The sequence below is a fragment of the Mauremys reevesii genome, linkage group 14 (genome assembly GCF_016161935.1).
Source record: "Mauremys reevesii isolate NIE-2019 linkage group 14, ASM1616193v1, whole genome shotgun sequence".
Classification (NCBI taxonomy): Eukaryota; Metazoa; Chordata; order Testudines; family Geoemydidae; genus Mauremys; species Mauremys reevesii.
The window spans coordinates 31028197-31055880 of NC_052636.1; the positions used below are offsets into that span (position 1 = coordinate 31028197).

A 27684-nucleotide genomic window follows, 5' to 3' on the forward strand; every position below is an offset into this window, starting at 1 on the left:
ATGTGATTTCAAGTGATACTTCACAAACCATACTGTGTACAAAATTGATCATAATTTTCCAGAAGAGTGAACATAGGATTACAGACTGACACAGGGCCTGTGTGTGTGTTCCCAGCAGATATGTGGATTTTTCAATCCCTCCTAAGCAAAGTGTTCTGCATCTTCAAGGATCTGGTTTACTAAGTGTGACACTGCATGGAATTGTGAGACGCTTCCTATTATTATTACTTTGCAATTTTATCATATTGAATAATGAATTGTGCTAGATATGCCATATTAGGTGTCAGGGAAAATGTTATAATTTTCCAAGTATGATCATTTTTTTTGTTTGTATCACCTTTCTATTGTGAGATATAGATACGTAGGGTATATCTGTATTCCAGACTGTGGACTGTGTTTCTGGGTGACACCCTCAGATCTATTGGCATCAGCACTGCCTAGCCTGTTTGATGGCCCATCCAGGGTCATCAGCTGTACAATGAATCCATGGAAAGGATCAAGGGGATACACGGATTGAGTCAGCAAGACATGCCGGGAATGCCTGTGTAACGAGAACGCCAAGGCTTTTCCAGGCCTGTAACACTCGCATCCTCCTCTGCAGAAAGAGCAGCCCGGATCCAGCATGGGAGCTGAGACTCCACGGGGCCCTGGGAGCTGTAGTTCCTTGGCCAGCTCCCTGCCTTGGAGCAGGGAAGGAACTACATTTCCCAGCATTCCCTTGGCTGCTATCAACAGGAAAGGGAGGGGGGAAGCTGCGAGACTGCATGCGCTGCAGCTTGCTGTGGCTGGGGAGCTGGCTGCTAGAAGGGGGTGGCAGTGTGAATGGGGAACAAGTGTGCCCAAGGAGTAGAAGGCTTTGGCCCAGGTAGCACCCTCAGAAGACTTCCCCAGACTGGTTTAGGGATGCTGGTGTGACCTCGCCTGGCAGCCCCAAGGAAGGAACTGGGTGGACTAAATGGACAGTGTCCCCTTCTATCTGAAGCCTGGCAAGGGAGGTATGTGGATCCCACCAGAAGTTAAAATGGTAAGTAAGGGAGGAGGCTTTACTAGAGGACCTGGGCAGCTTCAGAAACAGCACAGGAGGATTTCCACTTCTGAGCCATGAAAATAGAAATTGACTTTTTCCTTTCCAGATTTAGCTAATGTTCAGAAAGGGAATCTAGCGCCTGCCTTCCAGATTTGAACACCCTCAAAATTCAGGAGTGCTCAAGCTCAATTTGGGCAGCTGTTACTTCATTTCTCCCAAATCAAATATGCTGATCCACTATCATTTGCTGTAGAAAAAGTAGGATAAAATTGAGCAACAAATGCTGGGTCTTCCCAGTGCTCACTAGGGCTGGAATTGCTATTTTCAACAGCCATTACCATTTTTTTAAAGTTTTGCTTGTTTAAAAGGAAGACAGTGATATTGCACTGGCAAATCCCCCATAGAAACAAAGAATGGAACAAAAGAATAATAAAGGCACCTCAAGTTTTCCTCATTTATGTAGGACAGTCTTATAAGATGGATCCAGACATCTTCCAATCACACAAGCTGAAAATTATTCCACTTTACTGCAGTAACCATGCGGAAACCAGTCCTGTCTGTGTTCTGTGCGCATCCAAAATCCCTGCTGAACTCAGAATCACCATCTCACCTGATATGTTCAGCCCTTGTAAGGGAAGCAGGTTCACATTTAGTAATTGGGTGGGAAGCGTCTCAGAAAAAGTTAGGTGCTGTAGGAGGTGTTGCTTATTCACTAGGTGATGTGAGACCTTCCTGTTACACTAGTAAACCAGTGCTGCACAGCAGGCACTTTGCTCCTGGAGTCTAGAATGGGGCCTTTGCGTCTATACACAGCCCATTAAAGACAATGAAAAGCCTCCCACTCACTTCAACAGGCTTTGGCCAGAACTGGTTATACACGGGGTAACCCCACTGTCTTCACAGGGTCCTGGTCTCACAGCGGAGGGGGGGGCATGTGAGCTTGTTGCAGAGCTGCTGCTCCGGGACGGGAATCTCCTGGCATCCCAGCCTCCAAAATCATCCAGGCTTCACTTTCTGCACGACTAGGTGCTGGCTGAGGGGGGCGTGGGAATTGGTGGCCTCTGCTGCAGGTGATGGGAATCGCAGGTATTTAAAGCCATGGCCTAGAGGAGGGAAGTGCCTAACTCCAGAGTCTGCAGCTGCCTAGGGCCAGGGCTGAGGATTTAGAGTCCCTAGTGCTGCCGTTGCAAGGTTCAAGCAATGCCGTGACTGGTGACATGGGGGGGTGGGTACTGGAGACATGGCTAGAGAAGGTCTGAATGAGGAAGGAGATAAATCTGGGGAGTTTCCTTGATCGCTATGAAAGTTCTGCTCACTGTGGACACTGGTAAACCCACATGGGTGTACAGCTCAATAAGAAAACCTGGGGGCTGAGGGAGCTGTGTATAGCAATGCATATAGTCATGGAGAGGTGTGTGATCAAAATGAAATATGTCTCTGAGGTTCAGTAGCGGGTATCCTATGGCACCAATGGCACTGCCCCACCAGGCCCACAGTGACTATATAGGGGCCTACAAATATGTTTGGTACCAGGACCCACAGAAGGTTAATCTGGTCCTGACTGCCTGAGCACTATTTCAGCCCCACATTTTTGGGTGGACCTCCCACAGTGGGAGCTGCAGAGCCCTCCCCCGCAACACACACACCCACCCCATCCTACCTCCTGGTGTTGGGAGGGGAACAGGAGAAAGGACAAAAGAAGCAAGAGAAGAAGCGAAAGGAGGGAGGGAGGAAAAGGTGAAACAAAAAGGACAAACCCTAATGTCCCCAATGATTCTAAGGGACAAAATCCCAGGTGTGCAATAAAATTCTGCCTCCTTAAGCTCGTGTTTTCCATGCCTAGAATTCAACTCCCACCAGATGGATCAGACTGAACAGGTTTCAAACCTCGAGGAAGCTCTTACCTTCTAAACAGGGACGGCTGTTTTCTAGTAAAATCACTGAAAGGGAAGGAGAAAACTCGAAAGAGGTTCCTCCTGGTGCTCACGTCCGTGAACCCGAATACTCTCTCAGTCCTCAAAGAGAGACCTGGAGAAGGAGACTTGCTGAGGCAAAGCCACAGGGGTCTCTGAGGTTTCCTTGGCCCCTCGCCCCTGTCCTGCCTGGCTGATGTCAGCATCTCTCTGTGAGGTCACCACCTCCCCACCACCTTGGACCAATAGGCTGAGGTCCTGCAAAAGGCCTTTGTGATGTCACTGCCACACCCCTCCCTTGCTGTGCCAATGTCCTGCCCCTGGCCAGGCACTTTGGAGGTTTGAGCTACTCCCTGTGGATCACCCCACTCAAGGAGCTTTTCTGCAGAGCATCCTAAGGCTGTGGCTACACTTAGCACTTCAAAGCACTGCCGCGGCAGCGCTTTGAAGCGCTAAGTGTAGTCAAAGCGCCAGCGCTGGGAGAAAGCTCTCCCAGCGCTGTCCGTACTCCACCTCCCTGTGGGGAATAACGGACAGCGCTGGGGCTTTGACCACACTGGCGCTTTGCAGCGCCGCAATTTGCAGCGCTGGAGAGGGTGTGTTTTCACACCCTGCTGCAGCGCTGCAAATTTGTAAGTGTAGCCAAGCCCTCAGATGTCTGAGCACACGAGTGCCATGGCAACGAACTGACACACGTGACACCAAAATGAGATCATTAATATACTAACCTAGAGGAGAAGGACACTGCAGCATTAGTAGGGGAGAACCCCCTACTGAACATGCATTACACCTAGCAGCGTCAGCAGAACATATCGGCTACACAACTAAAGAAAGGGATCTGCACGTGGCTGTAGACCAGTGGCTCCCAACGCGGTGCCCACGAGCACCATGGCGCCCGCTGGGGCATTTATGTGCGCCCACCTACTGCCCAGCAGGGGAGAGAAGCTGTGGCCCTGCGCCTGACGGGGACAGAGAACTCAGGCTGCAGGCACCGGTGCTGTCTGTCCCTGGCAGGCGCGGGACTGCAGCTTCTCCGGGGCTGCAGGCTGCGGGCACCGGTGCTCTCTGTCCCTGGCAGGCGCGGGGCTGCAGCTTTTCTCCAGCTTCTCCGGGGCTGCAGGCTGCGGGCACCAGTGCTCTCTGTCCCTGGCAGGTGCGGGGCTGCAGCTTCTCTCCGGCTTCTCCGGAGCTGCAGGTGCCGGTGTTCTCTGTCCTTGGCAGGCACGGGGCCGCGGCTTTGAAGCTGGAGAGAAGCTGCAGCCCAGCCCCGGCCGGGAACAGAGAACTCTGGGGCTGCAAGCTTCAGTCTATGTTAAAGGAAGGATAATAAATATATTTGGACCAGCAGTTCAGCAATGTTTTACTTTTTTAAAAATAAAGAAGATGAAAATTGTTTATATTTATTTTGTAAAATATTTTGTAGATAAAAAAGAGCAAATTGACATGGGAAGGTGAAAGAGTAATTGCCGAATAATTTAGTTAATACCTTTTACATGTAAAATTACTGTTTTTATCTTATGGATTCATATATTATGTAATATTAAATGACTTTTTTTGTATATTTAATGTAAAAACAGAAAATAAGCCTTGAAAAATGGTTGGCGCCCGCCACACTCTTCTGAAAACCTGAATGTGCTACTGGCCACAAAAAGGTTGGGAAGCACTGCTGTAGACAGATCAATGCAAAGCTCCACTCACTGCACAGCTGCCAGCAGAAAAGCGAACGTGTTCAGATCCACAAGGAATGGGATGGAGAATAACACGGAACATTTGTATATAAATCACGGGGGCAGCCTCGAATATCCTGGGCTCACCATGGCTACTACAGCACCGCACACGGGATATTTTAAATCTATCCTTGAGAACTGGGGAAGAAATAGGTCTAAAAAGAAATATTTGATAATGAGAGAAAAGCACCCGGTTCTGAAGAGATTTTATACTAAGTAAGTGACAGTAGTTGGACAGTGTGACGGGATTGTATATGGAAGTTCCATAAACAGACAGTAATAATTCCCCCCCCACCCCCGCCACCCTTCACAGGGGCAGCAGGGAGCCCTTTGGGGAGGTGCTTTAAGAGGCTACGTGAGGGGAGTATGGAGCAGGAAAACTCCCTGGCAGTGGGAAGGAGGCAGCAGCAGGGTGGGCAGGTGACTGGCAGCTGGGGGGGCGCTGGGCAGGTGGGGCAGCAGCAGCAGGGGGCAGGTGACTGGCAGCAGGGGGCGCTGGGCAGGGGCAGCAGCAGGGGCGGGTGACTGGCAGCTGGGGCGCTGGGCGGGGGCAGCAGCAGGGGGCGGGTGACTGGCAGCTGGGGGCGCTGGGCGGTGGGGCAGCAGCAGCAGGGCGGGGGTGACTGGCAGCTGGGGGCGCTGGGCAGGGGCAGCAGCAGCAGGGCAGGGGGTGACTGGCAGCTGGGGGCGCTGGGCGGGGCAGCAGCAGCAGGGGGCGGGTGACTGGCAGCTGGGGGCGCTGGGCGGGGGCAGCAGTAGGGCAGGGGTGACTGGCAGCTGGGGGCGCTGGGCGGGGGCAGCAGCGGGGTGGGGCGCTGGGCGGGGGCAGCAGCAGCGGGGCGGGTGACTGGCAGCTGGGGGCGCTGGGCGGGGGGCAGCAGCGGGGGCAGCAGCGGGGCGCTGGGCGGGGTGGGGGCGCTGGCGCCGCAGGACCAGGCCGGTGGAACCTGGGGCCGGACAGTCTCCAGGGGCACTTTCCCTCGGTCCCTTCCCGGCCTCGCTGCGGGCAGAGCCCGGCCCCGCCTCCCCACAGGCCGCTGCGTCTCGGGCCCCGCGAGCTGCTCCCGGGGTCTCGGGCTCTGGCGCGAGGGGGACGCGCCGCGGCCGCGGGCAGGGACCGGCACATGGGAGGGGGCGGGGCTGGGGGCTCCGGGCGGGGCCGCTGCTCCTGGGGCGGTGACGGGGGCGGGGCGGATTCTCCGCGAGGGGCGGGCATGAGATGGGGCCTCCTTTACCTGAGCTGCGGAGGGCGGAAGCGCCTCCGGTGCAGGCTGGGAGATGTAGTTCCTGACTCTCCCCGGAGCGGAAGTGACGTCGGCAGAGGAGCCGGAACCGGGCTGTGAAGGAGCGTTGGGCGCTGCGGCTCTGCCTGGCTCGCGCGGGGCCGTTGGGGCCTCTCCCGGGCCGGAGAAGGGTTGGTGCCGGTGGGGCTCTGGGCATGCGCAGATCGCGGCGGGAGAGCCCTTCATTAACCCCCCCGGGCCCGGCCCGGGCCCTGCCCCGCTGGAGCCGCCCTGGGGCCGCCCCGGGCTCCGCCCGCCCCGCTGCGGAGCTGCAGCCTCCAGGCCCCGGAGCGAGCCTCGGGGGCGGGGCCGGGCGGTGACTCTGCCCCAGTGCCCGGCCGGGGACCCGGCATCTCGCAGCGCCGGGATCTGCTCCCTGGGGCAGCGCCCGCGGGGGCTCGGAGCTGCTGCCCCGCAGGAGCCCAGCGCCCCAGGCCCGGCCAGGCTCTGCCCTGGGGCCCCGCGGGGTGCCGGGAGGGCCCGGCCCCACTGGGGTCCCTGCGTGGGGCTGGGAGACCGGGCGGGGGCTGAGACCGGGCTGGGGGCGGGAAATGGCGGGGGCAGGTGACCCCGAGGAGCGGGGAGAGAAAGGGGGCTGAGATCCTCGGATTTACCGCTGCCCCCTCCCGTGGGGACCCCCTCCTCCCCCGTCCGGCCCCCTTTCTCCCTAGAGAGCCACGAGCAGCGCCCAGGGTGACCCCTCCCCAACCCCTGAGAAGTTCCCTGTCCCCCCCCCGATTGTGCCCCATTTTCTCTCCCCTTCGCCAGTGGCCAGTTCAGGTCTCAGGTTTGGGGGGTTTCCCCCATTCCCACCTGCAGGGATTTGTCCTTGTGCGGGTGGGAAATGGTTCCCCCGAGTGATTCCTGAGCTGGGCAGAGGGTGAATGGGCAGAGGCTGGGGGGGCCCTGAGACAGGGACACCTCTGGGCTGGGGGGGCCACTCTCTGCTGGCAACGGGGCCTGGGAAGGGCCAGGGAGGGGAGAGAGGAGCAAGTGTCCCCCATGGAGACGGCCCAGCCCCAGGTTTCCCAGTCCAGCTACTCCCCAGCACCTGCTGGCCCTGTGAGTGTGAGGCAAGAAGAATCCATCTCATTCTGTTGTTGATTGAATATCCCTGTATAATCCTCTCCAATTTCCCCTCCTTTCTCTTGAACTGTTAAATGCTGACGTAAAATCTCCCAGATGTTGGTGCTTCTTTCTCACATTAGCAAATATTTAGTTTATGCCCCATTTTCTCCTCAGTTCTGAAATACTGATATCTAATGCTCAAAAATCTTCCCACTTTTCTCTCCAGGTTTGTGACTGAGATCAGGGCTCTTATCGTACTGAGCGTGGCCCTGTTCTGCCAGGTGCTGCAGAGACCCCAACTGAGATCTGGGCTCTGTTCTGCCAGGCACTGAAGAGACCCCAGGTGAGATCAGACCCCACTGTTGTGCCAGGTAAAACTGAGACCTGGACCGAGATCACGGCCCCCCTTGTGCCAGGCAGCGCATGACTGTGACCCAAACCACTGCCTCCATTGTGCTGGGCACTTCAGAGACCTCGACTGAGATCTGTGTCCCGTTGGGTCTGGCACTGCACTGACCCGACCCAGATCACGCCCCACCACTGTACTGGGCACTGCACAGACCCTGACAGAGATCCTGGCCCCACGTTTTGCCAGATGCTGCAGGGGCCCTAAACAAAATCCGGGATCCTGTAATGCTGGGAGTTGCAGAGTCCCCGACTGAGGTCAGGCCCCTGTTGTGCAGGGCTCTGCACAGACACTGACCAGGATCAGGGTCCCCATTGTGACAGGTGCTGAACAGACACCAAGGGTATCTCTACCCTGCCACTAAAACCCCCAGCTGGCCCATGCCAGGTGACTCAGGCTCACGGGCCCAGGCGAAGGGGCTGTTTAATTGCAGCGTAGATGTCTGGGCTCGGGCTGGGGCCAGGCTGTAGGACCCTGCGAGGTAGGAGGGTGCCAGACCTTGGGCTGCAGCCCCAGCTGGAACATGGACACCACAATTAAACAGCCCCACAGCCTGAGCTGTGTGAGCCCAAGTCAGCGGGCACGGGCCAGCCGCCGGTGTCTGACTGCAGTGTGGACATGGCCACAGGGACAGAGAGGCCTTGCCACAAAAAGCTCAAAGGCTAAATAGGCAATTATTCACAGCAATAAGATTTATAGATCCATTTGTGCACCAAAGTCCAGATAGCAGCATGTGTATGTGTGTAGTTTGGTTGGGGCTGGTGTAATTGTGCCCCCAGAAATATGTACATTTCCAGCAAAACCCCTCCTACACAGTACACCCAATTGTCCACCCCTTGCCATAGGGCATTGATCCTGCTCCTGCATAGTCATAGGAGAGGGGCACGGCCAAACATTTCCTTTGATGTGCACCATTTTTCATCGCCCCTCCATTGATTCCCAGTGAGCTCCTCCCCTTCTCATTATTCCCATAGGGCTTGTGGGGCCCACCTTAGTTGCCGTTCTATTTCCAGGCACCATAGTAGCCATTACCCAGGTGCTGGCCTCCCAGTTGAGCATTTTGCATTCCCACACACATCTTCCTCTCCCCCCAGGTCAGCCTTTTGAAGCCATCCCCCACCCACCTCATGCTAGCAGCAAGACCAACACCACAGACAAACATCACAAAACATAGATCCATTGTATTCTGGGTTATTCTTCCGCTGGCACCAGCATGGTTGTAGAGTGTCTGAAAAACGAAAGAAACAATTTCCACCCCCCTGGTGGGATCAGATTATTTCTTAATAATAATACCAATTCCTTTTACAAATTTCCTTGCTAATTGCAGGAAAAACAGAAGAATTACCTTCAGGCTGTCCTTATTTTGTTCTATAGTCAGGCTAGTGAATTACCCCACTCATTGACCATTTATGAAATTTATGAGGTGGCGTGCCTCAGTTTCCCACAGCTTCAGATTTCTGCTCTGTACACACACACGCTCCTTAGGGTTAACCTGTCCCCCTTATTTTCAGGCTTGACTTGTTTTTTCACCTCCCTTTTCTGGAGGGCCATAATCTGAGTCTTCTAGTAGCTTGTTTGCTGACCAGATGCATTCATTATTCTCAGGTTCTTTGTGCTGCAAATGGCAGTTTCCTCCTTCCCCCATCAGCTGGGTATTGCATCCACACAGAGTCTTTCTTGGCTGGCCTCTGGATTCAAAGCTATCAGCAGCTCAGAGACTGTTTCAAAAGGGACACATTTCACTTCCACCAGGGTTCTTATTACTGTTCACTTTCATCTTCTGCTCCAAAACACTGCTCAAAAGATCTGAAAAAGAAGCACAATCTACTATGGCTCCTTTTGGAGCCCTAACAGGATTTTAATTAAGTACCATGTTTTGTTTGCATTTCTTTTACCCCTTTTCCAATATACACTGCACCCCCCACCACTTGCTAGTCACATTCCCAGACCCCACTGCCAGGCCCTCCCCAGTGATAGTGACTTTCTCACTCCAGCCCCACTCCTTTCCCCTGTGAAAAGACATCACCCAGGGCTCCCTGCCGGCCCTGTGAGTGTGGGGCAAGAAGAATCCGTCCCATTCTGTTGTTGATTCAATATCCTTGTATAATCCCCTCAAATTTCCCATCTTTTCTCTTCAACTGTTAAATGGTGACACAAAATCTCCCAGATGTTGGTGCTTCTCTCTTATATTGGCAAATATTTAGTTTATGCCCCATTTTCTCCTCAGTTCTGAAATACTGATATCTAATGCTCAAAAATCTTCCCGCTTTTCTCTCCAGGTGTGTGACTGAGATCAGGGCTCTTATCGTACTGAGCGTGGCCCTGTTCTGCCAGGTGCTGCAGAGACCCCAACTGAGATCTGGGCCCTGTTCTGCCAGGCGCTGAAGAGACCCCAGGTGAGATCAGACCCCACTGTTGTGCCAGGTAAAACTGAGACCTGGACCGAGATCACAGCCCCCCTTGTGCCAGGCAGCGAACGACTGCGACCCAAACCGCTGCCTCCATTGTGCTGGGCACTTCAGAGACCTCGACTGAGATCTGTGTCCCCATTGGGTCTGGCACTGCACTGACCCCGACCCAGATCACGTCGCACCACTGTACTGGCTGAAGGCCTTAGCCTGTCGCAGTAAGAGAAGGCCATTCCTCAGACAGTGATCTTTGATTCCTTCTTTTATACCTCTATAACTAGCTAAGTGATAAGAATACACCTACATTCTTAAAGTACAGGCCTTTGCAGACAGGCCTGAATATCTATATCCTAACACTTGGTTCTGCCTCAGCACAGGGGGCTGGAGTAGACGACCTCTCAAGATGCCTTCCAGGCCTACATTGAAATAATTCTCTTTTGTGCTGTGTCCTGTTCTACGCTGAGCTGTTTTGCATGGTGCCATTTGGAACTGGGATTGCCCCATGTCGTGTTGCATAGTTTTATGGTGCATTGTTTTGCCTCACCTTGTTTGGTGTCTTTGTTGTGTTGGATTGAGTTGAGCTCTTTTGCATTGTGTACTTTTATCCTAAGGTGTGTCAGTTTGCTTTGCGTTGCTTTCTTCTCCTTAGTATTGTGTCATTTTATGCTGTGCAGTGTAGTTTTTTGTTGTTGTTTTTTGAATGGCCTGACACCATGTTTTTATTTGGTTTCATCTTGTTGTTTTTTATGTATCTATATTGCATAACATCATAGAAATGTAGAGCTGGACAGGACCTCAAGATGTTGTCATGTCCAGCTCTCTCTGCCAAGGCAGGACCAAGTATATGTAGATTGTCTCCGACAGAGCTTTGTCCTACTTGTTCTTAAAAACTTCCAGGGAAAGAGACTCTCCAGCCCCCCTTGTAAGACTATTCCAGAGCTGAACTGCCTTAGCTCTGGGGACACCCACAGAGATTGTAGTGGTGAGCAGCTCTGGAGAGAGGAGACCCCAGTGAGTGGCAGCTGGGTAAAGAGACTAAAGTTGGGAGGAGAAACATTGACGTGTCCAAGGTCACCCAGGCTGTCCGTGACCGAGCTAGAAATAGATCCCAGTTCTAGTGCCAGCGTACTGCTGTTTTGGGCACTGAAGGTCTCTGCCACCCTGGTGTTTTAGGCACTGGTGCAAACCCTTAGTACAGACAGAATTTACACTAGTGCACTCTGGCACTGGTGCACCATGTCCCTGTTTGAAGGCTTGCAGGAGATGGGGGACGGGGGGCAGTGACCTCCCTGAGTCCTGGGGCTGGCTGAACTGTGCAGCTGGTAAGGGAGGGGCAGCAGTGAGTGCTGGAGGTATGAGCCAGGAGCACAGCCCCACAGGGCTGGACACTGACTTCTCCTGACCCAGGGGACACCCCCCAGCTGTGTTCAGGGACTGCAGCTGAGCTGCCTGCCAGGACAGCCTGTGCATCCATGGACAAACCACCTCTTCCTGCAGCCTAATACAAAGGGGTCTGGGGACCTTTCCAAGCTGCGGGTGACGGGACTCTGGCGTTACCGGGGTGTGTTCCTGGCTCTGTCCCTGACCTGCTTGGTGACCTGGGGGAAGTGACAGCCCCTCTCTGTTTTCCTCCTCCCTGTTGTCTACTTGGATTGTGATCTCTTTGGGGCAAGGACTGTCCCTCTCTGTCTGTGCAGTGCCCAGCACAATGGGGCTGCTGATCTCAGTCAGGTTCTCTGCCATGTGCTGCACGATGGGGCCCTGATCTCCATCAGTGTCTGTGCAACGCAAGGCACAGTTGATAGACTCACAGACTTGAAGGGCAGAAGGTAGAGGTGTATTTCAGATGAGGTCTCATCAGTGCCTTGTATAACAGTACTAACCCTTTCATGTGTCTGCTGGAAATACCTCACCTGATGTATCCTAGGACTGCATTAACCTATTTCACGGCTGCATCACACTGGCAGCTCATAATTATCCTGCGATCAACCAATACACCCAGGTCTTTCTCCTCCTCTGTCACTTCCAATTGACAAATCACCGGCCAGGGCCTGCAGTCTGTCAGGAGAGGTGCGCTGGGTTGTATTTAGGAATCTGAAAATAAAAGGTGAAGACGGCAGGTTCACAATATCCAATGAAATCTTGCAAACAATTATATAAATGGACCCTACTTCTGTTAAAACAACATGGTATTAATACTGATTCAAAACTGACATTAAAATTAGGAGAAAGCATGAGAAATGAACTGACACCTACTTACCATTTCTTAATGCCTAAAATTTTGACACTCCTCACAGCATCTTTTTCAAAGCGATGCACAGCACACAGTCCAGTTAATGAATGAAAGCACACCCATTATTGACTGCTTTGTGCTGCATGAGCATCTGATTAAGCACCTAATTACAACTGTACGCTGTAAGTGGAAATGCATCAACCCAGCTTAGCTCCAAGGTGTTTAGATGTGAATGAAAAGTTTCCAAGGCTTTGGCTACACTTAGCACTCCAAAGCGCTGCCGTACTCCACCTCCCTGTGGGGATTAATGTACAGCGCTGGGGCTCTGATCACACTGGCGCTTTGTAGCGCCGCAATTTGCAGCGCTGGAGAGGGTGTTTTTTCACACCCTGCTGCAGCGCTGCAAATTTGCAAGTGTAGCCAAAGCCCAAATGGGTCACTTGCTGGAGGATTCTCTGCAGCTTGAGGGCTTCAAACCACAATTTGAAGACTTCAGTAACTCAGACGTAGGTTAGGGGTTTGTTATAGAAGTGGATGGGTAGGATTCTATGGCCTGCTTTGTGCAGGAGGTCAGACTAGATGATCATAATGGTCCCTTCTGACCTTTAAAGTCTGAGTCTACATGGCAGAATGGTTAATGAAGAAAATACACTGAAATGCCTCTACGCAGTCCTGTTGACTTCTTCTCCCAACCCACCCCCCTCATGAGTTCTGGCCTCTTGGTCAACTCAGCTCCCAGACCCCCATCAGCTGTGCCCTCTCCCAACCTAACCCATTTCTACTGCAATTCTTCACCCTCCTCATTCAGGCAGGGGGTTGGCGCTGCAGCCCCTAAGGTACCTGCGTTAATCACTGTCTCTCATACTGGGGCTATTTAGATTTCAGGGAACGATTCAGAATTACTGACTCTGGGAGGTGGGAGAGAGGAGAGGCTAAGAGAGCGTTTGCTCTAACGGCCACGTTCAACTCTGGTAGCCTCCATGTTACCTCATCCTCCCCCATGTGTCTCTGCTCATGTCAGTGTCACCTGATCATAATGCCACTGGCTTCAGCAGAGCTCCTAGACAGGAGCTACATCACGAGAGGGTTACGGTACTGAGAGTAAAATACATCACAGGGAGGGTGTAATTATCCTGAAGTGAAACATTCCAGTCTAGGAAGTGAAAGAATTCAAGTACTTCATTACTTAAAATTATGCTTGACAGGATTGGATTTTTATGAATAAATTGCAGTAAATGTTAATTTCACTGTACACACACACAGATGAAAAATATTTATATAGGTAATATACAGAAATGCTTCTGGAGAAAGTGGAGTTTGATTTAAGGATATTTACACTGTATATTTTGGGTGTGACATTGACAATTTCTCTTTGAACAGTTCTATGATTTGGCTTTTGGACTCTCAACAGTTACTGTTATTAAATAATTGTCTGACGACCCCCATAACTTCCCACAGCTCTGAACATTGAAATTGTAAACATTGAAAAAAGGGCTTAAAAATAAATATCACTATCTATTGAAATTAAAAGAAAGAAATATACACAATCAATTATGGCAATCCCAATTAGCAGCAATTGCAATATGCTAGGGATGGAAATTCACAACTAAGGCACCAACCTTAATTCTGCCCTGTAGTGACACCAGGCAATTGCCGTGGGGCTACGAATTAGGCATTTTAGTGTATATCGTTCCAGATTACAAATCGGTATGATCTAAAGACACATGAGACCTTTTCCTCAGGATAGCACCGTCACTGGGTTGTTTCTCTTAGTGGTAATTCCCAGAAGTGAACAGATTAATAAGATTATCAGTTATGAAGTGGCCATTTCAGATTCCTGGGGAGTGTCTTATTTTGCACTAGGGGCCAGGTCCTCGGAGAGACGGAACCTTGGTTTCATTTTAACTTCTCCATGTTCAGCAGCTCCTGGAATTTGGTTCAAAATATTTACATGTTTCCCTGCCCTGTTCTTAAAAGTGCTGCTTTAGAAAGTGGGAAAGGGCAGGAACTGACTGCAGGATCAGTAGCTGAGTCCCTTAGATATTTATAGCTCATCAGAAGGAGGACGGGATTGGTGGGTGTCTGGGGATTTAATAATAAACACACAAATATCATTGTTCTTAGTGAATTTTCATCTTCTAATTCCCATAACCCACTAATTATCCCTGGCTGCCCCGGCAGTCTGGGGAGGGAGAACTAGTAAACTCCTGTGGCCAGTGTGGAACTGAAGGCACAAGGATCTTTCAGTGGCTGGCTCAAAGTCACCCAGAGTGAAATTCACTTCACTGGATAAAGCCCTAGTTGCTGAGCTCTGCAGAGGGGTTGGGAGGTGAATTCTACCCCCATTCTTGGGCATAGACCCCCCACTCCAATTCTCACCCTGATCTCAGACACGACCCCAACCTTCCCCTGCAGCGATGGACCCACTTGATGCTGCCAGAGCCATCTGCCATGGGAGCTAGAGAGGACAGAGGCCCAGCTCCAGAACTGCTCCCACAGCCCCAAGCTGTGCTAGAGTTGCCCTGACTTTCCAATCTGCAGATCAGTCCAGGTGTCCCCAGCCCGTGCACCCACCACACACAAACTTTGTCACAACAAACATCCCAGGATTGGGAAAGACCATCTGGGGCTGGCTGCAGTCTCCCGTTGCTGCTGTGAGGGGAATGGGGTGGTCCCTCATAGAGGATACAAACATACCCAGGGGCAGAAGGGAAATGTAGTTTCTTCCAGGGGTTTGAAATGTTTGGTTTAGAGTCCTGAGCTCTGTCTTCCTGTTTGTCTCCTCCTGCCACTTTCAGATCTCTTGGAGAGACAAGGTGGGTGAGGTAATTGTTTTAGAACCAATTAAAAATACCTCTTTGCTATCCTGGGACCAACATGGGTACAACAACTTTCCCCGTTGTACCCCCTCCCCATCTCACCTCCCCCTCAGCTGAGACTGTCCCATGTGATAGGAAAATAAGGGTTCAGTCCTGTCGCTGGATTGGGTCTTGCCAGCACTAACGGGAGTGAAAGCCTGTGTGCATTAATGACAGCAGCAGCTCTGGGACTCGACACATAGGGAGAAGAGATGGGAGGGAGCAGGTTGTGTTTGTGCCAAGTGTGAGTTACTCGTGTGGGAATTCTGCACCGCTGCGTATGCACAGAATTCACGTCCAGCGCAGAATTTCTTTTTTTTTTTGGCTTGAAGAAGATACGTTCTGCCTGAGAAGTGCTACAGTTCTGCCTTTCACCCACCAGAGGCCTCTGTGGCACCAGAACAGGCAGCATCCAGCTGGGTTCATCTTGGTGGGAATTTGTTGCCCCGAGCTATACCCCAAATGGGAGGAGAGTTAGTGGGTGCAACTGGGGAGAGTCCTGAGACACTGCTGCCGCTAGGGGTGGGGACAGGGTGGTCATTCTCGCCTCGCAAGAGGATGTGGAAAGGGCACAGGAGGAGCAAGTGTCCCCTATGGAGACTGCCCAGCCCCAGGTTATCCAGTCCCAGATGCTTCTTCCCCCAACATGCCCCAAACCTCTTCACCCCTCCAGCCATCAGTTACCAGGCTTCCCTCGCTGCGAGCCCTTCCTGACTGCAGAGACCCTCTGAGCCAGTCGTGTGTCAGGGCTCAGCCCTCTGGCTGCGTCCTCAGGGCACTTTCTTCCTCTCTCGGGGCACCATGCCACAGGGGCCCCACAAATTTACATTGCTCAGGCTTTGGCTTCAGCCCCGGGTGGTGGGGCTCAGGGCCCTGGACTTCAGCCTCATGCGCTGGGACTGGAGCTTTCTGCCCTGGGCCTCAGTGAGTCTAATGCTGCCCTTGCTTGGCCCCTGCCCTGAAACCTGCTAGAGGCCCCCAGGGGGCCCAGGACCCCTAGTTGAGAACCACTGCCTTACCCCACGAATCACAGCCATGTTCAGGTTACTGCCAGTCATAGAATCTCAGGGCTGGAAGGAACCTCAGGAGGTATCTAGTCCAACCACCTGCTCAAAGCAGGACCAATCCTCAACTAAATCATCCCAGCCAGGGCTTAGTCAAGTCTGACCTCATGCCAAAGGACCAGTCACTTACTGAGGTCAATTGAATCTTAGATCTCACAACAAAGACAATACTTGTAGCCAGTCCTGTAATAACCTGTATTAAGACTTATTTAAAAGGAAAGGAGAGTTGTTTACAAAGTCAAAGCAGGTAATCCTATAGATGCAGATGAGTTACAGTCTTAAATTTCAAAAGGTAATAGAAGCTTCTATAATAAGCAAGCTCTGCATATTCTTTAGGACTAACCACGGCTAATCAGCTGGGGATCTCGTGCTTATGCCTAGGAACTTTGCCCCCCAGAGTCCAAGCAGCATACAGATAATCAGTTCCTTCTGTATGGGGCTTTTTATCCCCTTCCTGCCATGTGCTCTGAGCTGCAAAGTCAGCTAATGGGAAGTGAAGAGCACAACAACAGTCTTTTGTCGTCTTTCACATCGCATAATAGTGTATCTGGTGTTGATGAACCTTTCCTGCCAGGCAGGGTGTAATGCATTCAGCTGTCAATCAGCACGTCATCTAGGTAAAGTCTCTCTCCTGTCTGGTGATTTACAGAGCCACGGAGGCTCACAATGCAACTAGTCAGATATTAACCCAGGCAGCAACTCACAAGCATTCAATAAAGTGTAAGCGCATTCTTATAATCCTAATACTAACACAGGTGAGTCAGACTGATTCCAGCGATGCGTTTGTCCCTGTTCAATGAAGACATGGGGGCTTTTGCAAGAGCTAACACCTCATCTGCCAGTGTCACAGGCAGGCTGGGCAGGGATGGTGTCTCTAGCCTCTGTTTGCCAGAAGCTGGGAATGGGTGATGGGGTGGATCATTTGAGGATTCCCTGTTCTGGTCATTCCCTCTGAAGCACCTGGCATTGGCCACTGAGCTAGACGGACCATTGGTCTGATGCAGTGGGCAGCTCTTATGTTCTTATGTCCACAGTCTGTATGAGGAGTATCTACTCATTGGGACTCACTGGGGAGCCACAGAAAGAAACAAGATGTGCTGAGGCAAGAAGGCCCAGTCTCAGAGCCCCGGGTCACGCTTGTCAAAAGCTAAAACTAGGCCCAGCCCATGAAGGGGCACTCCCAGGAGAGACTCTACAAAGGCTAAAGCATCAAACAACTTAGTTAATCTGATACCTTGGGGACAGTGACAGGGAGAATCCCCAGAGTGACTCCTTTGATTTTGCTCTTCACTGGCCTTTGGTTCATAGAATCATAGAACTGGAAGTGACTTTGGAAGGTCATCTAGTCCAGTCCCCTGCACTCAAGGCAGGACTCAGTATTATCTAGACCATCCCTGAGGTGTTTGTCCAGCCTCCTCTTAAAAATCCCCAATGATGGAGATTCCACAACTTCCCTACGCTATTTGTTCTGGAGTTTAACCACTCTGACAGTTAGGAAGTGTTTTCCTAATCTCCATCCTAAATTGCCCTTGCTGCAATTTAAGGCCATTACTTCTTGTCCTATCCTCAGAGGTTAAGAACAATTTTTTCTTCCACATCCCTGTAACAACCTTTTATGTACTTGAAAACTATTATCATGACCTCTCTACTCCAGACTAAACTAACCCAATTTTTTCAATCTTCCCTCATAGGTCATGTTTTCTAGACCTTTAATCATTTTTGTTGCTCTTCTCTGAACTTTCTCCAATTTGTCCACATCTTTCCTCATATGTGGCACCCACAAATGGACACAGTACTCCAGTTATGGCCTAATCCACACAGGGTGGAGTGGAAGAATTACTGCTTGTGTCTTGCTTACAGTACTCCCTCAAATACATCCCAGAATGATGTTTGCCTTTTGCACTGTTGACTTATACTTAGCTTGTGATCCACTATGGCCCCCAGCTCCCTTTCCGCAGTGCTCCTTCCTGGGCAGGAATTTCCCATTTTGTACGTGTGCACCTGATTGTTCCTTCCTAAATGAAGCACTTTGCATTTGTCCTAATTGAATTTCATCCTATTTACTTCAAGCCTTTTCTCCACATCATTTTGAATTTTAATCATAGAATATCAGGGTTGGAAGGGACCACAGGAGGTATCTAGTCCAATCCCCTGCTCAAAACAGGACAAATCCCCAGACAGATTTTTTCCCCAAATCCCTAAATGGCCCCCTCAGGGATTGAACTCACAGCCTTGGTTTTAGCAGGCCGATGCTCAAACCACTGAGCTCTCCCTCCCTGGTCTATCCTCTAAAGCACTTGCAACCCCTCCCAGCTTGGTATTGTCTGCAAACTTGGTAAGTATAACAGAGGATGTTACTGGGAGGGTTTCACCGTGTCTCAGAGGGTTACACCATGGTGGGAGGGGGCTAGGCCTGTACTGGAATAAGGTCACTCTGTGCTTCACAGTGTGGCAGAACCTAGAGTGTCCATTAACAGGGAAAAATCAGGGGGGAATCAGCATGTGGAATGGACAAAAGCCCCCTCTGCATTCTCTCACATTGCCCTTCTCGTCCTGGCAGGCTACAGATTAACGTCCACGTTTTGCTCCAGATCATTTCATCCTCCCAAAGGGAAGGAAATGGCTGCAATGGAGCTGGCTCAGGTAAGGGATTCTCAGGGAGCTGGTGGTGGGTTCTGCTTGGAGGGAGAGGAGCAGTAAATGCATAGGAGGGTAGGAGTTGCTGGAGGTGGTGGGAGGCAGGAAATATCTCGGGTGGAGAAAGGGAGGGGACAGGATGTGACAAACCTGCTGAAACTTATGTAATTTAGGGTGTGATGGGTTGTCACCCCGGGGTGCAGTCTGGGATGGTTCTGGGAACCGCTGTGCCCTCTAACCCTCAAGCTGGGCTGGCCCTTTTCACACTGCTTTGCTGGAGATTCAGCCAGCCTCTCCAGGGCCTGTTATCACCCAACACGACAGCAGGTGGCGCCATGCATCCAACTGAGCTACCTGAGTGCTTTGCCTGAGCCACTCAAGGACAGATAGACGACAACAGCCAATTTCCCAGCTCCCCAACCTTGCACACCTGCTGTAGTATAAATTTAGAATTATACCATCTTATAGTGCACAGGGATCTGTATAATGTAAGCTCATTAATATAGTTCGCCTTCCCCTCGATATGGGAAAGATGTGCACAACAAGCCTGTGCTAACCAAGCTCAGCTTTTCCCCAAACACTTCATTCAAAATGCACTGATTAAGATAAAGCATAAAACAAGTTTATTAATGGCAGAAAGGTAGATTTTAAGTAATTATTGTTAGAACAAAAAAGGAGCCAGTTGATCCAGAGGCGGATATGAATACAGGCTTCTTTATTATGTTACTTGTTCCCCTTGACCCAACTATCGAGTAAGTACTGGATAAGTTACATCACATGCCTTTTATCTAAATTTGTATGTAAACACCTACATCCGTTACAACACCCCAAAACCCCTTATTAAGTAGTAGAAACACTCATACAATTAGTATACCCACCCCTATCCACTATCACAGTATTACACATATCATAGAGGCATTTTTACCTTGAAAATACCGTTCTTTGCAATAACGTGTTGCTACAAATTTCCCTAAACAGCAGTTCTCAGGGTATGGAGGAAGGGTCAATGAGCAGTTCTCGGGGAGGGAGGAAGGGGCCATAAGCCAGGGCTTGTTTATGTAGCTGGGAAAGGAAGGGGAATGGGGAGATAACATTTCTTTTACTTTCTTTCACACAAAGGACATTCATTCCAGCAACTACACTTCTCATGCAGCTGCATCAATGTCAATTCTTACAAGCAACAGAGAGAGAAAAAATATGGCAACTTATTTGTTAAGCAAAGAATTACTGCCTGCTTATGCCTTTGTCCCCAATGCATGTCAGCACATTAGCAGCTTCCCAGCTGTTTTACTGAACCCTAACGTATCCCAACACTTCTAAGTGATAGCAAACAGATCAAAGCAGATTACTTAGCAGATAACCAAAAACTCAAACTAAGCCTAACATACTAGATGGATAGAATTTGAATTAGCAATTTCTCACCCTGACTGATGGTACAAGCAGTCCCCCAAGTTTCCGTACACAAGCTAGAAATCCCTTTACCCTGGGACCAGCAGTTCCCCCAGTTCAGTCTTTGTTCCTCAAGTGTTTCCAGGAGTTCTCTTGTGTGGGGTGTGACATCATCTCTTGGCCTCATTCCCCACCTTATGTAGCTTTTCCATATGGCAGGAACCATTTGTTCCAAACTCAGTTCCCAGTCCAGTTTGTGGAAAAATACAGGTACCAAAATGGAGTTCGTTGTCATGTGGTCTAGTCACATGTCCTAGCATGTCCTGCTGAGTCATAGTAGCCATGACTCATAGGCTGGCTGAAACATTCACAGGAAGGCTAAGCTCTTCCACGATCCATTCTCTTTGTTGATAAGCCATCAGCTCTGTCTGGCTTCTTCATTGTTGTACCTGAAAGCCTCGTTGTGGGTGTTACCCAGAGTAAGCACCTTTGAAATACAGATACAGAGTCAATATCCATAACTTCAAATACAAACATGATCCATGCACACAAATAGGATAATCATATTCAGCACATGACACATCTTGCACAAAATGCATCATAATTATGTCCTAATCATATTATAACCATACCACTATGATGAATATGGGGTGTAGTGTCAGATAGGGCCTAATTTCAAGGGATTTGGGAATGGAACTTCTCCTCTTTGTGGAACAGGAAATAACCCTCCAGCCAGGGCTGGGACAACTTCTCTGACTCCCAGTGCTGGAGCCTGAATCTACTGCCACTTCATTAGTTACCACCACCCGCAATCTTTGTGGTACTGCAAACTTCATCCGTGATGATTTTATATTCTGTTCTAGGTCATTGATAAGAATGTTAAATAGCACACGGGCAAAAAGCAATCCTTGTGGGAACCCGCTAGAAATAAATCCACTTGACCATGGTTCCCCATTTACAATCCCAGTTTTTAATCTATTTAATGTATGCCGTGTTTATTTTGTATCATTCTAGTTTTTTAGTCAAAATATTGTGCTGAATCAAGTCATATGCCTTACAGAAGTCTAGATATATTACATCAATAATATTAACTGCAACCAAACTTTTGATCTCATCTAATAAGGATATCCTTATTTTCTCTAAACCTTTGTTAACAGGTACTAATTATATTACCTTCCTTTAATTCTTTATTAACAAAATCCAGTATCGACTGCTCCATTATTTTGCTCAGTATTGATATCAGACTGACACTCTTGTAATTAGCTGGGTCATCTCTTTTACACTTTTTAGTATTGGCACAGCATTAGCTTAATTCCAGTCTTCTGGAATTTTCCCTGTGTTCCAAGTCCTAATTACAATCAACATTAATAGTCCACCACGCTCCTCCACCAGGTCTTTCAAAACTCTTGGATACAAGTTATCCAGACCTGCTTATTTAAACATGTCTAACTGTAATAGGTGCTGTTTAATGTCCTTGTGAGTTCTTGTTGGAATGGAAGGAGTGTAAATCGTCAACATCTTATGATACAAGTACAGCATCTGTTTTCTCCAAATCCAGGAGAGAACACTTATTGAACACTTTTACCTCTTCTGCATTATTTTTGATAATTCTGCCATTTCCGTCTAGTAATTTATCACTACCATTGTTAGGATTAATATACTTTTCAAAACTTCCTTCTTATTTTCATTGATTGGTCATTGATTTCTGATAGCTTCCTTGACGAGGCGGTTCTGGCGGGACCCAACTGAGAGTGCCAATTCAGGACCACTTGCTCAAACAGGGCAGTCACAGGGGTTTTTCCACCTCTAAGGCAAACCAAACCAGCCAGACAAAGAGGACTTCGGTTTCACCCCACTGGCTAACCACAAGTCACACGAGCAATTTCCTTAGACACTCCAGTCTCCCAGTATCACCACCAGTGCCACCCGTCCCGGGGAGGAATGGTTATGAAAACCAACACCCCAATAAAAGAAAAAGGTTCTCTCGATTCCAAAGAATCAAGCCCCAGACCCAGGTCAATATACACATCAGATCTTACCCACAAATCACGCTGTTGCCAATCCTTTAAAATCTAAAGGTTTATTCATAAAAGGAAAAAGGTAGAGATGAGAGGTAGCATTGGTTAAATGGAATTAATTACATCCAGTAATGGCAAAGTTCTTAGTTCAGGCTTGTAGCAGTGGTGGCATAAACTGCAGGTTCAAATCAAGTCTCTGGAGAACATCCCCCGCTGGGATGGGTCATCAGTCCCTTGTGTAGAGCTTCAGCATGTAGCAAAGTCCCTCCAGAGGTAGAAGCAGGATTGAAGAAAAGATGGAGATGAGGCATCAGCCTTATATAGGCTTTTCCAGGTGTAAGAACCTCTTTGTCCTTACTGTGGAAAATTACAGCAAAATGGAGTCTGGGGTCACATGGGCCAGTCCCTGCATACTTTGCTGAGTCACAAGGGGTGTCTGCCTTCTCTCCATGGGTCAGTTGTGTAGCTGATGGTCCTTAATGGGCCATCAAGCAGGCTAGGCAGAGCTAACACCAACTTGTCTGGGATGTCTCCCAGAAGCACAGCACCAGCTTGAAATACAGACAGTATGGAGCTAATATTCATAACTTCAACTACAAAATGATACATACATACAGACAGCCTAATCATAACCAGCAACCCATAACCTGGTCTTAGACACCTCATATTGACCCCCTTTACATCAGATTTGGTGCCACTACAGGACCTTGGTTGCAACCCATGTTCTATATGGTCCCAATTTATATCAGTAACGTCACACTTCCCTTACCAATTTTCTACAATTCTGACCTTCGAACTCAGGGGTGAGCAACCTTTCAGAAGTCTTCATTTATTCACTCTAATTTAAGGTTTTGAGTGCCAGTAATACATTTTAACATTTTTAGAAGATCTTTCTCTGTCTATAATATATAACTAAACTATTGTTATATGTAAAGTAAATAAGGCTTTTAAAATGTTTAAGAAACTTCATTTAAAATTAAATTAAAATGCAGAGCCCCCCGGACTGGTGGCCAGGACCCGGGCATTGTGAGTGCCACTTAAAATCAGCTTGCGTGCTGCCTTCAGCACTCGTGCCATAGGTTGCCTACCCCTGTTCTAACTAATATTCTTTACTACTGACTTCCCTTTTCTTTCTTATATTTTATTTGGGGAGTGTTTCCTACCAGGGAGCCATTAGTAGGGTCCAGAGCCAGCCCCATCTCCTATATCAAGCTCTGGCTAGTAGGTATGTGATAAACGTGAAGACCCTGCCTCTGTCTGTCAGCTGGGAGACACAAAGGTTCTCTCTTTCTACCCTCTCTTTCTACCCCGAATCCCTACCGAAGCCTTGTTGCTGTAGAGCCTCCACTCCAGTTTTATTTCTGTTCAGTTTCACTTTATTATACATTTTTTCCCCAAATATTATTATTTTAACACTTGACCCCTCTCCTCACATAACCTCCCCATCTCCTATGCACAGCGACCCCGGCCACCGATCCTGAGTCCTTGCTGTATCCTCCCTCCCAGAGCAGGGCCCCTACCCAGGCACAAATGGGCACTTCGTTGATGATGTCACAGGCTGGTATAGTCTGTACAATTTTTACACCTATAAGATTACATATTCCGAAGCCCTTCACACCAGTTGGGCTTATCTCTATACGCCGATACAGTCTGTTCCCTTCCCAGCTCTGATGCTGCAGAGCCTTGCCTGTGTCCCTGTTCCCGTTCGCCCCCTAACCAACATTCATGGGACCTCATCTGGAGCACTGTGTCCAGTTTTGGGCCCAACACTATAAGAAGGATGTGGAAAAATTGGAAAGCATCCAGCGGGGGGCAACAAAAATGGTTAGGGGACTGGAACACGTGACTTCTGAGGAGAGGCTGAGGGAACTGGGATTATTTAGTCTGCAGAAGAGAAGAATGAGGGGGGATTTGATAGCTGCTTTCAACTATCTGAAAGGGGGTTCCAAAGAGGATGGATCTAGAGGTACGTCTTCACTACCCGCCGGATCCGCGGGTAGCAATCTATTTCTCGGAGTTCGATATATCGCGTCTCATCTAGACGTGATATATTGAACTCCGAACGCAACCTCCTGTCGACTCCGAACTCCACCACCGCGAACGGCGGTGGCGGAGTCGACAGAGGCAGCGGACGTCGATCCCGCGGCGTGAGGACGGGTAAGTAATTCGAACTAAGGTATTCGACTTCAGCTACGCTATTCGCGTAGCTGAAGTTGCGTACCTTAGATCGAACTCCCCCCCCAGTGTAGACCAGGCCTAGACTGTTCTCAGTGGTAGCAGATGACAGAATAAAGAGTAATGATTTCAAGTTGCAATGGGAGAGGTTTAGGTTGGATATTAGGAAACACTATTTCACTAGGAGGGTGGTGAAGCCCTGGGATGAGTTCCCCACGGAGGTGGTGGAATCTCCTTCCTTAGAGGTTTTTAAGGTCAGGCTTGACAAAGCCTTGGCTGGGATGATATAGTTGGGGATTGGTCCTGCTTTGAGCAGGGGTGGGACTAGATGACCTCCTGAGGTCCCTTCCAACCCTGATATTCTGTTATTCCAATTTCCTTCCCCCCTCCAGTTTGACCCCATTTATAGAGTAATAGTCTCAGCTATACCTTAACCAATAATTGTGCTGAAATTTAACTAACCAATTCTAACATATTGTGACATAATTCTCTAACCCAGGCGTCGCCACCTTTCAGAATTGGTGTGCTGAGTCTTCATTTATTCACTCTAATTTAAGATTTCATGTGCCAATAATACATTTTAACGTTTTTAGAAAGTCTCTTTCTATAAGTCTATAATACATAATTGAACTATTGTATGTAAAGTCAGTAAGGTTTTTAAAATGTTTAAGAAGCTTCATTTAAAATTAATTAAAAATGCAGAGCCTTCTGGACCGGTGGCCAGGACCTGGGCAGTGTGAGTGCCACTGAAAATCAGCTCGTGTGCCGCCATAGGTTGCCTACTCCTGCTCTAACCAATTATAAACCACTACCCTAATTAACTTACACCTGGCAACATTAATTATACAGGAGAGAGAAACAATTAGAGAACCAGACCGATTAACAATGTAAAAGTGGTGGCCATAAAGATAAAGCAATACAGAAATGAGGGTTTCACAACCACAACCATAGATAAGTGATTTCTTGCCATACAGAATGCTATCAAATTAAGGTTTCTTTAACCATCTTAAGATCCAGACAGGACTGTCTTCCTAACAGCCCAATAGCACCTTATTTCAGTGTGACTGGTTTGGGATGTGAGGATGTGACCCTTCGCTTCCCAGCTTATGGCTGCCCCTGCTGCTTAGCCAAAGGCCTTAGCCTAAGAACAAGGCCTCAGGCTGTCCTAGTGAGAGAAGGCCCAGACACAGGCACACTGTGATTTTGATTCTTTGTTTTCATACTCCTGTAACTAGCTAACTGATAAAAATACACCTAAGTGTGTGGGGAAGGCTTTGCAGGCAGGCCTGAATATCGCCATTCTAACAGAGGGTTCTACCCCTTCCCCCATGCTGTGTCTGTCTTGTCTATTTAGACTGTAAATTCTTCAGAGCACGGGCCATCTACTATTCTGCATTTGTACTGTGCCTAGCACAATGGAGACACACTGTTAGTTGGTCCTTAGGCACTTAGGTAATGCGTATGATTAATAATAATAATAACTCTCCTGCCACTTGGAGCCAAGGAAGCTGGTCTTGGGATGTTACTGCTTAAAAATGATCTGAGCTTAAAACCATGGAATATTCTTTGTGACAAGTATCCCACAAATTCCACCGACCTCCCTTGTTTTCTTTGTCTGGCATAGGGTATCTAAATTCCAAACCTGATGTGGTCTCACAGCTTGAACGAGGAAGAGCCGTGGGTCCTGGACCTCCAGGGTTCTGAGAAAGAAGTGCTTCCAAGAGCTGCCTGCACAGGTGAGGACTTGGTTAAAGCAAGTCAAAAACTGTCCGTGAATACAGGAAACATTCGGGATGCCCTACAAAGACCTTGTGAGCTCTCCAAGTTCAGGATTGTTCCCTGCAGATGTGGAATAATTAGGCAGATGTCACTCATGGCTTCCCACCTATCCTGACTAACAACTGGCAGCAGATCCCTACCTGATCCCACTTTCCCCCCTCCATGTTCTGGTGAAATGCAGACCAAAACTGATCCCTTCCTCTCTCCTCTGGGGAAAATCAGCTCCTGATAGGTTTGATCTCTCCTGCACATATTTTGGTTTGTTCATCCCTTTTAAAATTCCTGTCTCTGAGATTTCCTTTCTCTCAGGCATAGGGAGTGACCTATGTCTGGATTCTCTCTGTCTCCCATCAGGTGATAGGATGGTGCGTGAGAATGAGGAGCAGAAACCCCAGCAGGAAGATGCTGAGCAAGGAGCACCACATGGGACGTTATCAGAAAGACCCAAAGGGAATGTTTCCAGGAGTTGTGCACTCCGAGAAACAGTAAAAGCCTCTGAGACTCAGCAGAGGCCAGAGGAGAACTTCAGTAGCCTCTCAGACCTTATTACACATGAGAGAATCAACTTGGAAGAGACACACTACACATGCCACAAGTGCGGGGAAAGCTTCAGTCAGCGCTCAATCCTTATCACACATCGGAGAATCCACACAGGAGAGATGCCCTGCACGTGCGCTGAGTGCGGGAAAAGCTTCAGTTGTTGCTCAAACCTTATCAGACATCAGAGAATCCACACAGGGGAGACGCCCTACACGTGCGCTGAGTGCGGGAAAAGCTTCAGTCGGCGCTCACACCTTATCAGACATCAGAGAATCCACACAGGGGAGACGCCCTTCACGTGCGCTCAGTGCGGGAAAAGCTTCAATCGGCGCTCACACCTTATCAGACATCAGAGAATCCACACAGGGGAGACGCCCTACACGTGCGCTGAGTGCGGGGAAAGCTTCAGTCAACGCTCACACCTTATCACACATCAGAGAATCCACACAGGGGAGACTCCCTACACGTGCGCTGAGTGCGGGAAAAGCTTCAATTCGCGCTCAAACCTTATCACGCATCAGAGAATCCACACAGGGGAGACGCCCTTCACGTGCGCTGAGTGCGGGAAAAGCTTCAGTCAGCGCTCAATCCTTATCACACATCGGAGAATCCACACAGGAGAGATGCCCTACACGTGCTCTGAGTGCGGGAAAAGCTTCAGTCGGCGCTCACACCTTATCAGACATCAGAGAATCCACACAGGAGAGCAGCCCTACACGTGCGCTGAGTGCGGGAAAAGCTTCAGTCAGCGCTCAACCCTTATCAGACATCGTAGAATCCACAGTGGAGAGAGACCCTACACATGCTCTGCATTTGGGAAAAGCTTCAATCAGATGTCATTCCCTATTAGATATCAGAAAATCCAAATCGGAGAGAACTGTAAGAAATGCCTTTATTAGGGCTTTCCAAAGATTTGTTTTAAAAAATCACATTTGCTAATTCCAATATAGTGATCTTTCCACCATCTTCACTGTGGTCTCTCAGCTCTGCCAGATGAGTTGCCTGCTTCTCCCTTTTGCAGCTCACCGTTCTTTGGGGTCAGTCCTGTGATCTTTTCTATCAGCTCCTTCCCTTTTGACTTGTAAGAGCGTGTGTCCCTCCAGCCAGGAATTTCATCAGCTCCAGGTGGGGGAGAGAGGGTTGATGCCAACAAGCTACC

The 27684-nt window shown here is 49.3% G+C and overlaps 1 protein-coding gene across 1 annotated transcript in view; it reads left to right on the top strand.

Annotated features, from left to right (window-relative positions):
• The window catches only part of LOC120381587 (zinc finger protein 271-like), a gene marked incomplete at its 3' end in the record, with an annotated part of 97297 nt that extends 70080 nt beyond the window's left edge, over positions 1–27217 (top strand). The window contains exon 3 of the mRNA XM_039499746.1: positions 26656–27217. Within this exon, the coding sequence (XP_039355680.1) occupies positions 26656–27217 (562 nt within the window). The remainder of the gene's footprint in view (positions 1–26655) is intronic.
• Positions 27218–27684: the final 467 nt, after the last annotated feature.